Source organism: Corylus avellana, chromosome ca1 (genome assembly GCF_901000735.1).
Source record: "Corylus avellana chromosome ca1, CavTom2PMs-1.0".
Taxonomy (NCBI): Eukaryota; Viridiplantae; Streptophyta; class Magnoliopsida; order Fagales; family Betulaceae; genus Corylus; species Corylus avellana.
Window position 1 is genome coordinate 33,442,007 of NC_081541.1, and position 14,563 is coordinate 33,456,569.

Consider the following 14,563-nt stretch of genomic DNA (forward strand, 5'->3'; position numbering starts at 1 on the left):
AAAAAAAGAAAAAGAAAAAAGAAAAAAAATTACATTCAGAGAGAGAAAATTGATGGGAGTTGGAGCTTTAGGAACACAGACAAATATGGAGAGGGGTCTCTATGTGTGTCAGAGAGGGTGAGTGTGTCCGTACGTGTTTGTGTGTACGAAAGTGAAACTGAAAGTAAAAGGAAAAAGAAATGAACTGACAAAAAAAAAAGTAAAAAGGAAAGGATAGACGGAAAAATCGTGGTGGACACGGTGAATTAAGGAGAGCAAACCTGGAGTAGGATCGGCCATCTAATGGCGGATATGAGAATGCTTTTGAACACATTTCACACACCGGGAGGTAAACTATGCAGGACGTGAAGCCAACTTTCCAGCTCATGGTCTAGCAAAGAAAATCTTCCGATTGTATTTCGGATGTTATCCGGGTAGAGTCATTTGCTCTATCATATTGATTGATTAATATATAAGACAATGATTATTTCAACCAAAAAAAATTAAAATGATTAAAAGCATTAATTTTTTTTTAAAAAAAAAAAAAAAAAATTGGAAAGGAGTGGCTTAGGGCAAAATGGGGGTTCAAAATCTTATGTGCACAAGTATGGTTTTTATGTGTAGTTGAATTAGTCATAATTTGGGTTTAAAATATTAAGTAGACGTATGCTTGAATTAGTTGTTAGCATTCGGTCTCTTACATGAATAAAAATTAAAATAAATAAGCAAGGATTACGGATTTCAACCCTTTATGTAACCACTGAGGGAGGGGAAGGAAATCAATAACCGATAATCTTTTAAAGACACATTAAGTTGTTTGCATCATTTATATCTATAGCCCTTTAAAAAAATAAAAAAATAAAAATTATATCTATAGTATTATTGGCAACAAAACTAAAATGAGTGAACTAAGACAACATTTAGTAACAATTATGTAGCATATCAACATGCATACAAATTAGCCTGAAAAGATTGCTTCTCCAACATTTCTTCTCTTTCACATAGGAATCAATCATCGGGCTTTCATTGCTGAAATAGTTACACTATTTTTTGAGCAACTTCCTGCACTGTCAACTGTTGAATTTGTGTCCATCATATTTCGGCCTGAGGAAAACGCTGCTTGCTTAGGTGTAGGTAGAGGTGCATGTTCATTGCTAATCATTGAGATTACATCAGACATGGTAGGCCGATCAATCGGGCTTTCTTGGACACAGAGAAGGCCAATTTTAATGAATCTCAATATAATAGAAGTGGAAGAAGGATATCGTATTGCTGGCTCCATCAGGTCCAAACTTCGATCATCTCTCAACAACTCCCAAGCCTAGTTTCATTTCAAATAAGACTAAATTTAATTAAAAACTAATAGCATTTTAATTTAAAATATTATTGTAAAACATGAGGAATTTGGGAGACCAGTATAAAAGCTACATACATATCTAAGAAGATTGAGTGACTCGTTGTTATAGAAGCTAGTGTTCTTCCGGCCGCTCACAATCTCTAACACCAATACTCCAAAGCTAAACACATCAGACTTTATTGAGTACAAACCATCCATAGCATATTCAGGAGACATATAGCCACTACAATCCAAAATTTAGTAAACGACCCTATTAGTAGCTTGCTCAATAAATTTAGCTAGGAATTAAAAGTACCAAATGTAAAACAAGTTGCATACTTACTAAGTTCCAACAATTCGGTTTGTGTTTGCTTGTGTTTCATTGCCTCCAACTATTCGAGCCATGCCAAAATCTGATATTTTTGGATTCATTTCACTATCCAAGAGAATGTTACTAGGTTTTAAATCTCTATGTATGATTCGTAACCTTGAATATTGATGGAGATAAAGAAGCCCTTGAGCAATCCCTTCAATAATGCGTATGCGTGTCTCCCAACCTAGCATCTTTTTCTTGGTTGGATCTATTTAAATAGTACAACCAAGGAAATTAGTGCTTAAGAACCTAGAAACATATGAGAAAAAAATATGTACACATATATATACATAAACGTGCACTCACCAAAAAGGTAGAAGTCCAAACTTTTATTGGGCATGTACTCATATATTAATATCTTTTCATCTCGCTCGATACAGCAACCTAACAGTCTGACAAGATTTCTATGTTGGAGTTTTGCAATTAGTATTGTCTCATTTCTGAACTCCTCAATGCCCTGTCCAGATCTTTTTGAAAGCATCTTCACTGCAATTTCTTGCCCTTTGAGTAATTTTGCCTATGAAGAAGAACCAAAAGCTCTTTAAACTTTCATGAAGGTTTACCATTAATGTTGGTTTTTTTAATAGTATTAAAAGCACATTCATCAGGAAAAAGGAAAATGTAACGTACCTTGTAAACAGGTCCAAAACCTCCTTCTCCAAGTTTATTTACAGCTGATAAATTATTCGTTGCAGCTAATACACTTTCATAACTGAATAGTGGTAACTCGGCATCCTTTTCTCTCTTCTTCATATTATTGTTGGTATTCATTTCATCATTCATTTCGTGGAGTTCAGCATCAAAATCAAATAATAGTAGATTATTACTTGAAGGGCTCTCTCCTGTTTGATCTAGAATGATAAGAATTGGTCACCATGTATGGAAATGTAGTGTTTGGTCAGAGAAAAATTGAGGTGACATCATTAGGTTCACCAAAGTTCAACCACTATGAGCAATGCCAATATCTAAAGGTAAGTTTATTTAGTCATTTTCGTTGTTAGGAAATTAATCATATTTTTCAAGACCCGCTAGATGCGAAAAATAAGAAGTACGCGAAATAACAAAGATTAGGCAATCAACACACAACACCAAGATTTAAGTGGTTCGGCTTAACAAGCCTACATTCACTGGCCGAGACGACTCGGAGAAAATCCACTATCAGAAGATGGAGTACAAAAAGAGTAGAGAGAAAATCACTCAGATCCTAAAGCCCCAATACACTCAAATCTCACTATCACACAAGAAAGATTATTCTCAAAATAGAATACAAAAGACAGATGTACAAACTCTTATTTTGCTGGAACAGATGGCGGTTGATTTCTATTTTATTCCCTCACTCTACAGCACATTTTCTTCTAATCATTTGTTTTTGGCTCCCCCAAAAACACCAAGAAGAAAGCACCCAAGCAGCTCCTCCTCAAGCTGTGTAGCTTGCTGCCTTTGTGCACTCACCTTTTGATTTCTCTCTTATACGGCACACTCACCCCCTTTTTTTTTTTTTTGAGCTTCATTGATTCACGTTTTTGGGCACACCTAAATACTCAAGGGATGCTCCTTTATATAAGAGCACTAAGTCGATTAAACAATCCTACTACAAGTAGGTCTTCTCCTCTTGATGGTAAATCACGGAAACCAAGCCCACAATATTGAGTGCCGATCCATCAGGCAAATACACCTTCTCGAAATCTCCAGCCACATAATTTTCGAGAACTTCATGGATCAGTGTGGTATTAAAAGAAGCTTCTGAGTCCAAGACCAAAGAATCAAGAGGACTCTCAACAGATAGAAGTAGGGCATCGTGCACTTCTTCTGTTGCCACGACATTTGTTGCGTCATTGTCAGTCTTCTTTATCTCTCAGCACTTCTTCTTGAAGTGGCCTATCTTGCTATAGTTCCAACACTTAGGTTGTTGTCCGAATTTGGATTTGCTTCTCCCTTTTTTGGAATTTGATCTGCCTTAACCAAAGTTTCTGTCTTGTCCTCTACCTCGAGTCTCGAGGTTTAAAGCAACACCAGAACAAAAGGCTTTACCCGCATCCCTTCTGTGAACCTCTTCACTGAGAGTCAAATCTCTGACGTCTTCATTGCTTAGTTTATTCTTCCTTACAGAGTTACTCACAGCCCGCCAAGACGATCAACGCGTGAATTTCATCATCAAAATCAATTTCAACCGAGGACAATTGATTTGTGATAGTGTTGAACTCATTGAGATGTTGTTCTACTGAAGCCCCTTCTGCCATCTTTAGGTTGAACAATTTCTTCATCAGATGCACCTTCTTGTTAGCCGATGGTTTTTCATACATACTTGATAAAGTCGCCATTAGATCTGCTGTGGTCTCCATTACAACGTTGTGTGCAACTGATTTTGACAATGATAACCAAATAACTGCCAGGGCTTTACGATCAAGAAGAGCCCACTCGCTATCATACATGTAGTCGGGTTGTTCTCCCAAAAGAGTTTGGTAGATGTCCTTCCCATAAATGATCTTCAATATGCACCTTCCAGTACCTAAAATTTGTGCCTTTGAATTTCTCGATTCATATCTTCCCTTCTTCTTCTGCCATCACTCCCACTCGAACCAAAAGCTCTGATACCAGCTATAGGAAATTAATCCTATTTCCCAAGACCCGTGAGATGCGAAAAATAAGAAGAAAGCGGAATAACAAAGATTAGGCAATCAACACACCACACCAAGATTTAAGCGGTTCGGCTTAACAAGCCTACATCCACTGGCCGAGACGAACTGAAGAAAATCTACTATCAAAAGATGGAGTACAAAAATAGTAGAGAGAAAATAATTTAGATCCTAAAGCCCCAATACACCAAAATCTCACTTTCACACAAGAAAGATTATTCTCAAAATAGAATACAAAAGACAGATGCACAAACTCTTCTTTTGTTGGAACAGATGGCGGCTGATCTCTATTTTCTTCTCTCACTCTGCAACACCTGTTCTTCTAATCACTTGTTTTTGGCTCCCCAAAAACACCAAGAAGAAAACACCTAAGTAGCTCCTCCTCAAGCTGTGCAGCTTGCTGCCCTTGTGCACTTACCTTTTGATTTCTCTCTCATATGGCACACTCAACCTTTTTTTTGGTGCTTCACTAATTCATGTTTTTGGGCACACCTAAAGACTCAAAGGCTGCTCCTTTATATAAGAGCACTAAGTCGGTTAAACAATCCTATGACAAGTAGGTCTTCTCCTCTTTATGGTAAATCATGGAAACCAAGTCCACATGGGACTTCAATAACAAGTCGGTCAACACAAGAGTCCAACTCCAAAAGAATTTCCAAATACCACTCAGAAAAGGAGTTTCCAACATCTGAGAGGAATAAAAGGCAATGGCCATTCCAAACTTGATTTCAAGTCACATGTCTAACATTTCGCAAATAAGAACTAATAATTTAGTAATTCATTCCCATTTTAGTAAAATGACCAAATAACTGCAAAGGTCCTTCCCGAAGACATGGTGAAGTTCGTAGGAGGATCCCAACAAACTTAACCAATTACTAATGATACTATTTGCTTTTCATTGTTAGGCCATTAGAAATGTTTGTTAAGTCATGACTTCCGTAAGAACAAGGACTTTTGACAATTTTCTTGTCTTAGATTAAGGTAGACTTGTGATTTTTTTAAAGTGATTTCTATGTACGGTTAGAACATTTACATGCACTTACCTTTGCGTTTGATCCTTCCTTTGCATGAAAAGTAAATTGGGAGGCATAAGATAAGCCCTATTGTAGGGAGCAGCACAACTACCCATACTTTCCATTTTTTGCCTGATTATAATATAAAGAATCACTATTAGCTCAACCATAACAGATAATTAAGTATAAGTTCAAAATGAAAGATAACATATATAATTAAGTATTAGCTCAACCACACTTCTCATTTCACTCATCCTACCTTTTGTACTTGAATCTGGATACTCATCAGCAGCAAGTCTTAGGTAGATATCTTGTCCAATCTCGCCACCATATGGAAGGTGCTGTAAGTTCAAAAGACCTCCTTCCCATATCATACACCCACTCCTATTATAAGCATAAGCTGTGCAAGAACAATTTTCCATACAAGCCAATTCACATCTGCTAGCATTCAAGGCCAAATTTGCTTTCGAATAAACAGGCAATCGCATGTTTGATATTTTCATGAACCAATCTTTTTTGACGCTACCATGCGTATTATTCTCACATTGCAAAGGAGATTTCCTCACACAGCCGCCTGACCAATCATTTAGTCTGGTGTCTTCCATCAAAAATGGTTTGAAACCTCTTAGACACTCACAAGGGTTTGAGAAATTGTCAGGGTATTGTACCACGCCAAATGCACCACACAAAGCGTAGACATCAGATGGTTTCGTCGGTGCATACCAAAATTCACTCCAAATGGAAAGGCCAGTCTCCCACACCAATCCCCGGATCTGTCCTGTTTGGTCAATCCGATAATTAGCAAGGTTAGATGGATTATAAAGAGAGCAAGTAAAATATCTCTCACTTTCATTTTTACTTGACACAAAACTCCACTTGAAGATACTGCTCCATATCAAAGTATCACTTCCATTCCAAACTTCCGAACTCCAATAAATTTGGGATCTGTTCCACTCTAAGAAAAACTGTATGCTTCCATTTGCGTTTAACCCCACGGTCCCCGCCGAGAACAGACCAGGTGCTGGATCTTCTGAATTTTTCCATGAAATGAACTGCTGTGATTTTCTACTCCAAAGCTTCAAACCTGGCAGCAATGTATCAGTTGGATGGTCGAAACTCTCCCAAAATATACAAGACGCGTTTGAGCTGTCTCTTAAAACAAAATTCCCATCATCACCAAGTACTGCTTCATTTATATTTGACAGGGGAAATGTCAAATTTGTTGACCAAACTGGGATCTCGGAGGAACCTTCAAAAAGGAGTAGATTGCCATTTTCTGAGAGGTAAAGTCTTGAGGAAGATGGGTGAGACAAACGGTTTTCTCTATTTGCTACCCAAACAATTTCATCAGGAAACCCTTTATACCATATGCCCAGGTAGATTTTTGATGAAGTGCCTGGTTTGAAGAAACCCAGCTCAAATTTTCTACCTTGAGATAATATGGTGTCGCTCTCTAAAAGAGAGTGACCTGGTGAAAGGGTATCACCAGCTACGGAGAAGCATGCTCTGTAATAAGACATGATTAGAAGCAGAGCAAATAAGAGCCATGGCTGGTGATTAGTCGTCATGCTACCCATCCCTCTCTAACTTGCAGTACCGCAGTTAGTAATTACAGAAAAATGTAATACAGGAAGAAGGCAAAAGGAGAAACAAACTAGAAGAAAGGAAAGAATACAAAGGAGAGCTCCAGGGAGTGTATCTATAAGATTTGTGAGCCGCAGCCCATTTTGCAGCGAGATTAGCTTTCTGATTGGCTTGCCTTTGGACTTTTGGACTTTTACAGGGAGTGCTCACTTTCCTTGTGACAAATTAAGTTCACTTCCATGTACCGATTTTGAACATCACTTCAGCACAGACTGCACAGTGGTGGAAACTAAGCATAAATTTCTCCAACGGCTATGAACGTGCATACAGATAAGACAGAAAGATCGATTATACAACATTTATTAATTTTCTCTTTGAAATTAATACTTACAGTATTTTGTTGAACAATTTCCTCCACCGTTAATTGTTGAATTTGTGTCCTTCATATTCCGGTATTTGGTAAACCCCGGTAGTGAAGGTGGAAAAAGTGAGATTAATCGCACAAGGCGATAGATATGGTCTCAAACGAGAAGGAAGAAATCCAGAAGATAAAAACATCAAGAAGTAAAAAGGAGGAGCGAAGAAGCCCGTGCTCCTCTTACACCAGCCAAATTTAAGGGTTTTTTCAGTGAGATGGGAGAGAGCGGCGCAGAGAGAAAGTTTCTCAGGTAAGGTGTAAAACGCCGGTTGCTTTAGGGAGCTAAGGGAGTCAAGTCTTTGCTTGCCCAGTTGTATTTCATATTTCCTTTGGATTTTTTAATTTTTTTTAAGTTCATCAAGTAAGAAACTGCAACAAATTAAGAAAAATAAATTGTATGGCAACCCAACAAAAAGCTCTAAAACAACCACATTAATAAGTGTAGGTAAATAAAAATTAAAAGAAAGATAAATATTAGGGGTACTAACTCTTTTATCAGTTGAAGCTTACTAAATTGATATGTAGTATATTCATTGATATTTGTTACATTTATCTTAATTCATTGTTTTATTTTTCTCCAATAAATAAGTTACACATCATTTTAGTAAGTATCTATTAATAAAATAATTAGTATCTCTAACATTCCTTTAAAAAGAAATGCATCAAATAAATTACGCAGTTCTATAGATTTTTTGGCACAATCACCAAGAAACTTGGTCACCACGCCAATTATCTTTATATTTTTCTTCTTTTCTATTCTACGTGTTACTGATTACGGAATTATCTTTATATATTTTTTTATTGCCTTTATATTTCCAAAGATTGTGCACCATATGCCAAAATATTTGTTTTATTATGAGAAAGACGCGTTATACTATTATCACCACAATATGGTCAACCTTTTTTCAATGTTGACTCGAGAATTAGCTAGAGAGGCAATTCTATTGGTGATTGGAAATCTTTTTCGTTTTGGTTTTATTCAGGGGTTTCGAAGAGTCAAGGAGTCAAATCGTCAAGTCTTTCTAATGGAAGAGTTGTTGTGGTGTGAGTGTTTCAACCCATCTTCAATACGGTGAGCCAAATAGCATTATTCCTTCTCCAAGTAGAAGAGATTTTTTTGTTTTAATCGGCTGAAGCTCCTATTTCTCATAGGTTTTGGAAAGAAGTCCAAGTTTGACTTGTATAGGGAGAGAGAACCGAATTAGTGCTTCTATAAAAGGCTTGTAGCATGAGCATTTGAAGGTCTGCCAAAAACAATCGAGAGAAAGAAAAGGGGAGAGCACCAAGAGAGTTTTTTCCTTTTTGTTATTATTCTCTTTTGGGTGAAAGTGAGAATTAGGTGTATTAAGGTTTTGGGTTTGAGTGGTTTTCTCACCCTGTCACTCTCTTGTACTCATATTTTGATAGTAAATTTTTTTTCGGGTCATCTCCGCCAGTAGATGTAGGTTTGTTAAGCAAAACTACTTAAATATTTGTGTTCTGTGTGATTGCTTATCTTTGTTATTCTACATTCTTCTTATTTTTCCCTTCTCACGAGTCTTGAAAAATAAGATTAATTTCCTAACAGAGATAGGTAGAAAAATCCCAAAGCACAGACCAATTATTATCACATGGGTACCCCCGATTTCCTCTAATCTCGTCCTGCATTACAAGTCTTCCATATCCAATTTCCCAGTCATCAACTACTACCGAGTTAAACTCATTAGAAACTATAAATGTTATGTCATGAAGAAAGGAGGACTATAAAGAGAGAATGCTTTATGTATACCATTTATAAGGATTGTGTTGATATTAATTAGTTTCTTGATATACCGTTTATAAACATCGATCATTGCAGTTATATGTATCACATAATTTGAAGATATTGTTCAAAATCTTCAAGAACATGTCGATTTAGTTACAATGTTATGTTCACAAGTATAGTTTTGATGCATGTGTAGTCGAATTAGTCATACTTTGGGTCTAAAACATTAAGTAGCACTACAAAAAAATGATTTTTTATTGACATAGGTTTACTGACGTGTCAGGTCGTCTGACACGTCAGTAAACCGTCCTGACGAGGCAATCCTGACGTGTTTCAGTCGTGAAGAATGTGAGTGTCAAGAATTGGGAATTTCTGATGTGCCAAATATGGCACGTTAGAAATTCCTGACGTGTTAGATCCAACACATCAGAAAATTCTGACGTGTTGGATTTCACACGTCAAAAATAATTCCTAACGTGTCAAAAATTGACACGTCAGAAATTCCTGACGTGTCATTTTTTGACACGTTAGGAAATTTTTTGACGTGCCAAAATAGCGTGTCAGGAATGTTTTGACGTGTCAATTTTGGCTCGTCAGAACATTTCCTGACGTGTCAATTTTGGCCCGTCAGAATATTTCTGACATGTCAAATAATTGACACGTCAGGAATTCCTGACGTGCCAAAATTTGACGCGTCAGGAATTCCTGACGTGTCAAAATTTGACGTGTCAGGAATTACTGACGTGTCAATTTTTGACGCGTCAAGAATTACTGACGTGTCAAAAATTGACACGTCAGCAAATTTGGTTAGTTTTTAATTTTTTTTTTTCCTCCCCCCTATATTTTTTATGATTTATTTCAGGACTATACCCGAATTTAATTTGTATTACGATTAACCTGATATTCAATCCATCCATCAAATTCATGCAAATAATATACAATTTTTCCATCAAATAACATACATCATATCCATTAACATCAATCACAAACTATCCACCAAAACTAACTTCTTCTTTTTTTTGAAATGGTTCTCATTAACAACAAAACAGGTTCAGGTTCTCCCACACAAAAAGGGGAAGTCCTCCCTCCATTTGTTTCCCTTACCATACATAAACGCAATTTTTGCTAGCTGGTGTGCATCTCCATTTGCTGTTCTGCCAACATATTGAACAGCCCATCCCTGGTGCTTCTTGATTTCTTCTTTTGCATCGTTCAGCATTTGCCCATAGGTCTTCCAACAATTCCCTTCCTTATTCAGAGCTTTGACTACTTCCAACGCATCCCCATCAAAAACAACATTGTGGAGTTCCATACGCTGAGCTAAATTCACTGCTGTCCAGGCTCCTACAACCTCTGCTGTTGCAGGATCACTTATGCCTTCCTTAGTTGTACACAGCATAGCCAAAACTTTTCCTGTATGGTCACGTGCGATGACTCCAGCACCCATCTTATTGTGTTGTTCATATATGGCGGCGTCCCAATTAATTTTGACAAGTCCCACAGATGGGGGCACCCAATTGACAACGCGGCTGGGAGGAGAAGCCACTTCCGTGTCAATATTTCTCTGCATAGCCTTATTAAAAGCTAAAATCTGCTCCTTGGCCCTCCGAATCACAGCCGATGGGCCAACCAAGTCACCCCCATGCACTAAAGAATTCCTTCTAAACCAGAGTTGTCGCGCCACAGTAGCCACAAGCTACAGCTGTTCCTCGTTCAATCTATCTAGCAACATCTCCATGATATAGATAAAATCAACTTCATTGCTCGTGCATTTATTAATCTTGGGATCACACTCCAGCCACACGTCTTTGGCTGACAAACAGCTCCAGAGGATATGTTCTGTGGTTTCGACTTCCCGTCCACATATCGGACATAGAGGGTCCGGGGAAATATGCCTCTTATACAACATCTCCTTGGTGGGCAGGATATTGTTACAGGCTTGCCAGAGAAATGTTTTAACCACTCGAGCACCTTTGATCTTCCATATTCTTTTCCATATTGCAGCTAGACAGGCAGAATTTGAGCAGCTGCCCTCTTGACTAATGGAGCTCTCCTTTCCCAAGTGGTAGGCACTTCGGACAGTGTATTCCCCATTCTTTGTGGCCGCCCAGACAAGCTGATCTTTTCGGCTTTGAGGACATACGGCTATTCCACAGATTTGCCTTGCTTCCTCTGCACCAAATATCTCACCTACCAATTCCGTGTTCCACCAGTTTGCTTCCTTATTAAGGAGCTCAGCTACTTTTGCTTCCCGCGGCAGAATTCTCACAGGGGATTTCACCAAGTGTGACCCTGGTTTTGGCAGCCATCGGTCTGTCCAAATCCCAATGGATGTACCATCCCCCACTCGCCATACAAGCCCTTCTTTAAGAAGAGGTTTTGCATTCCACATGCTACGCCAAACATACGACGGCTTCCGGCCTAGGTTTGAGTCCAAGAAAGAGCCATCTGGGTAATATTTTTCTCGAAAGATTGTGGCTGTCAATGTGTCTGGTCTTTGTAGTAATCTCCATCCTTGTTTCGCAAGGAGAGCAAGATTAAAAATTTCAAGATCCCGGTAACCCAATCCCCCTCTCTCCTTGGCCCTCCCCATTTTGCTCCAGCTCATCCAAGCAATCCGAGCATCGTTCCCCTTGTGTCCCCACCAGATCTTGGCCATCATAGAGCTTATCTCGTGACAAAGGGTTTTGGGCAACTGAAATACACTCATCGTATAAGTTGGGATCGCTTGCACCACCGCCTTCAAGAGAACTTCCTTACCCGCTTGCGAAAGAAATTTTTCTTTCCAACCATTCATTCTATCCCAAATTCTGCTTTTTAACGACGAGAAAGATTTCACTTTTGCCCTCCCAATAAGTGCAGGTAGGCCTAAATATTTTTCATATCTCGTTGTCGAAGCAACCCCAGCGGCCGACAAGATGAGCTCCTTTGCTTCTCTCTTCGTGTTTTTGCTAAAGAAGATGGACGTCTTTTCCCGGTTAAGTTTCTGCCCAAATGCTCTCTCATAAATTTCCAGGGCCTCTTGTATACGGACCCACTCCAGGATACTCGCTCTGCAAAACAACAAGCTGTCGTCTGCAAAAAACAAATGATTAATTTTTGTACCTCCCCTGGCAATAGGCAGGCCTGTTATTTTCCTTTCTTGTTCCGCCCTTCGTAGCAGTGTGCTAAACCCTTCCGCACATAAAATGAAAAGATAGGGGGACAAAGGATCTCCTTGCCTGATTCCCCTAGATGGGACAATGTTTCCATACGGTTGGCCATTTATCAAAATAGAATAAGAGACAGAACGGATACATGTCATCAACTTGTCTACCCAGCTTCTTGCAAAGCCAATCTTGATCATGATGGCCTCCAAGAAATCCCACTCAACTTGATCATAAGCCTTGCTCATGTCAAGTTTGAGTGCCATATACCCCTTTTTCCCTTTCATCCGTGCATCCATAGTTTGCAATGCTTCAAACGCTACCAAGATGTTATCCGTTATAAGGCGTCCCGGAATGAACGCACTTTGATTGGCCGAGATGATATAGGGGAGGACCTTCTTTAACCTGTTAGCTAGAACCTTTGCAATTAGCTTGTACAATACATTACAAAGACTAATAGGCCTGTACTCAGTGATTCTAGTTGGAGTTTTAACTTTTGGAATCAGAGTAATGTATGTGGCATTTATTGAATCATCAAAATTCCCATTATTCAGGAAATCAAGGACTGCCATGCATATCTCATTCCGCACAAATTCCCAAGAATTTTGGTAAAAACAAGCAGACATACCATCAAGTCCGGGAGACTTCAACGGATGCATCTGCTTTAAGGCTTCGTCCACTTCTGTCATGGAAAAAACCTTTAGCAATTGTTGGTTCATCTCTTCCGTTACCCGACTCTCCAGCCCCCGCAGACATTCCTCTACATCCGTTACACCTCCTGCAGTAAATAAAGTTTGGTAGAAGTCAGTAAAAGCCTTACCAATCTCCTCAGGTTTTGCCCATTCTCGACCATCCTCATCTTGGATTTTCTGAATAGTATTAATCCTCCGTCGGTGGCTTGCCCAAGCGTGGAAGAAAGGAGTATTTCTGTCACCATTACGATACCAGTTTTGCTTTGCTCGTTGCTTCCATCTCATGTCTTCTTGCTCTAGTAAAAAATCAATTTCCAGCTTGAGCTGTTTTATTGCTCGCCCATCCGTCGCTGTTTCGTTTCGCTGCATGATTTCTAGTTGCTGGGTTTTTTCTTTGACAGCTTTCTCAAAGTTGCCGTGTTTCTGCCAGTTCCATCTTTTGAGTGCACCTTTACACGCCTCTAATTTTTGTTGTACCACCTGTACACTTATTCCTTCAAGAGTGTCATCACACCAAGCCTTCTTAAGGACATCCGTGGCTCCCTCATCTAAGAGCCACTTGGCTTCAAATTTGGTCCTCTGTTTGACTTGCATGAATTCCCCTTCCTTTTCTGAATAAGTGATAAATATGGGCTTATGGTCAGATGTACGAGCAGCCAAAATCTTCACGTCCACCCTTTTAAACATATGATACCAACCACTATTTGCCGCCTCCCTATCTAACCTTTCTTTAATGAAACCACCATCTTGCCTACAATTTGTCCACGTAAATTTAGAGCCCGTAAACCCTAAATCACTTAAGTGACAGTCTTCCAATGCCTCTCGGAATTGGGCCATTTGGGATTCCTTCCGTAGTACTTCTCCATACTTCTCCGATTGGCTCGTTATTTCATTAAAGTCTCCCACACATAGCCAAGGTGTCGGGTTGTAATTCCTTAAATGCCTTAGTAGTGCCCAAGATTCATGTCGTTTTTGACACTCCGGATGTCCATAGAAACCAGTCAATTTCCAAGAGTACCCCGTACCCTCTTCTTTCACAGTTGCATTAATATGTCGCCTTGAAAAATTTTGAATTTCCAGCAAACTAATATCCTTCCATAACAATGCAAGTCCACCACTTCTTCCGATGGGGTCCACCACAAACATACCTTCAAACCCCAATTTCACCCGTACGACCTCCATTTTATTCTTCCTACACTTTGTCTCTATAAGAAACAAAATGATGGGCTTCTTTTCCTTCGTCAGTTGACAAAGGTCTCGAACTGCCTGAGGGTTCCCAAGCCCTCGGCAGTTCCAACTTATGAGACTCATTTGTGTCGGCGGGGCTGAACCTCAGCCACCGCCAGCTCTTGGTTGTTTTCCTCCCCCTCCTCATCTCCCAATTTCCCCCGTTTGCCTGCCTGTACTGGTTCGCCATCTTCATCCAGTAAACTCTCCTTTCGTTTCTTGTTTGAAACTCGTCCCTCCCCGTCAGTGGCAGCAGTAGACTTCCCCTCTCGTGCTCTACGTTTCCAAAGCCGCAGGCTAGTCCCTCTTTCAGTCTGCTCCTTTTGTGAGTAAGGGGCAGTATCCATCTGGACGTATACGGATGTATCATTCTGAGGGTCCAAAATTCCTTCTAATTCCGATTGGCCCTTTGCAT

General features: G+C 39.3%; 1 protein-coding gene across 1 annotated transcript in view; it reads right to left on the bottom strand.

Annotated features, from left to right (window-relative positions):
- Positions 1-6,905, bottom strand: part of LOC132170357 (G-type lectin S-receptor-like serine/threonine-protein kinase B120) — a 9,379-nt gene extending 2,474 nt beyond the window's left edge. The window contains exons 1-9 of the mRNA XM_059581312.1: positions 5,597-6,905; positions 5,368-5,469; positions 3,994-4,197; positions 2,976-3,020; positions 2,319-2,428; positions 1,995-2,205; positions 1,659-1,896; positions 1,412-1,559; positions 1,022-1,300 (exon numbers count right to left, since the gene is read on the bottom strand). Coding sequence (XP_059437295.1) covers positions 1,022-1,300; positions 1,412-1,559; positions 1,659-1,896; positions 1,995-2,205; positions 2,319-2,428; positions 2,976-3,020; positions 3,994-4,197; positions 5,368-5,469; positions 5,597-6,905 — 2,646 coding nt within the window. The remainder of the gene's footprint in view (positions 1-1,021; positions 1,301-1,411; positions 1,560-1,658; positions 1,897-1,994; positions 2,206-2,318; positions 2,429-2,975; positions 3,021-3,993; positions 4,198-5,367; positions 5,470-5,596) is intronic.
- Positions 6,906-14,563: the final 7,658 nt, after the last annotated feature.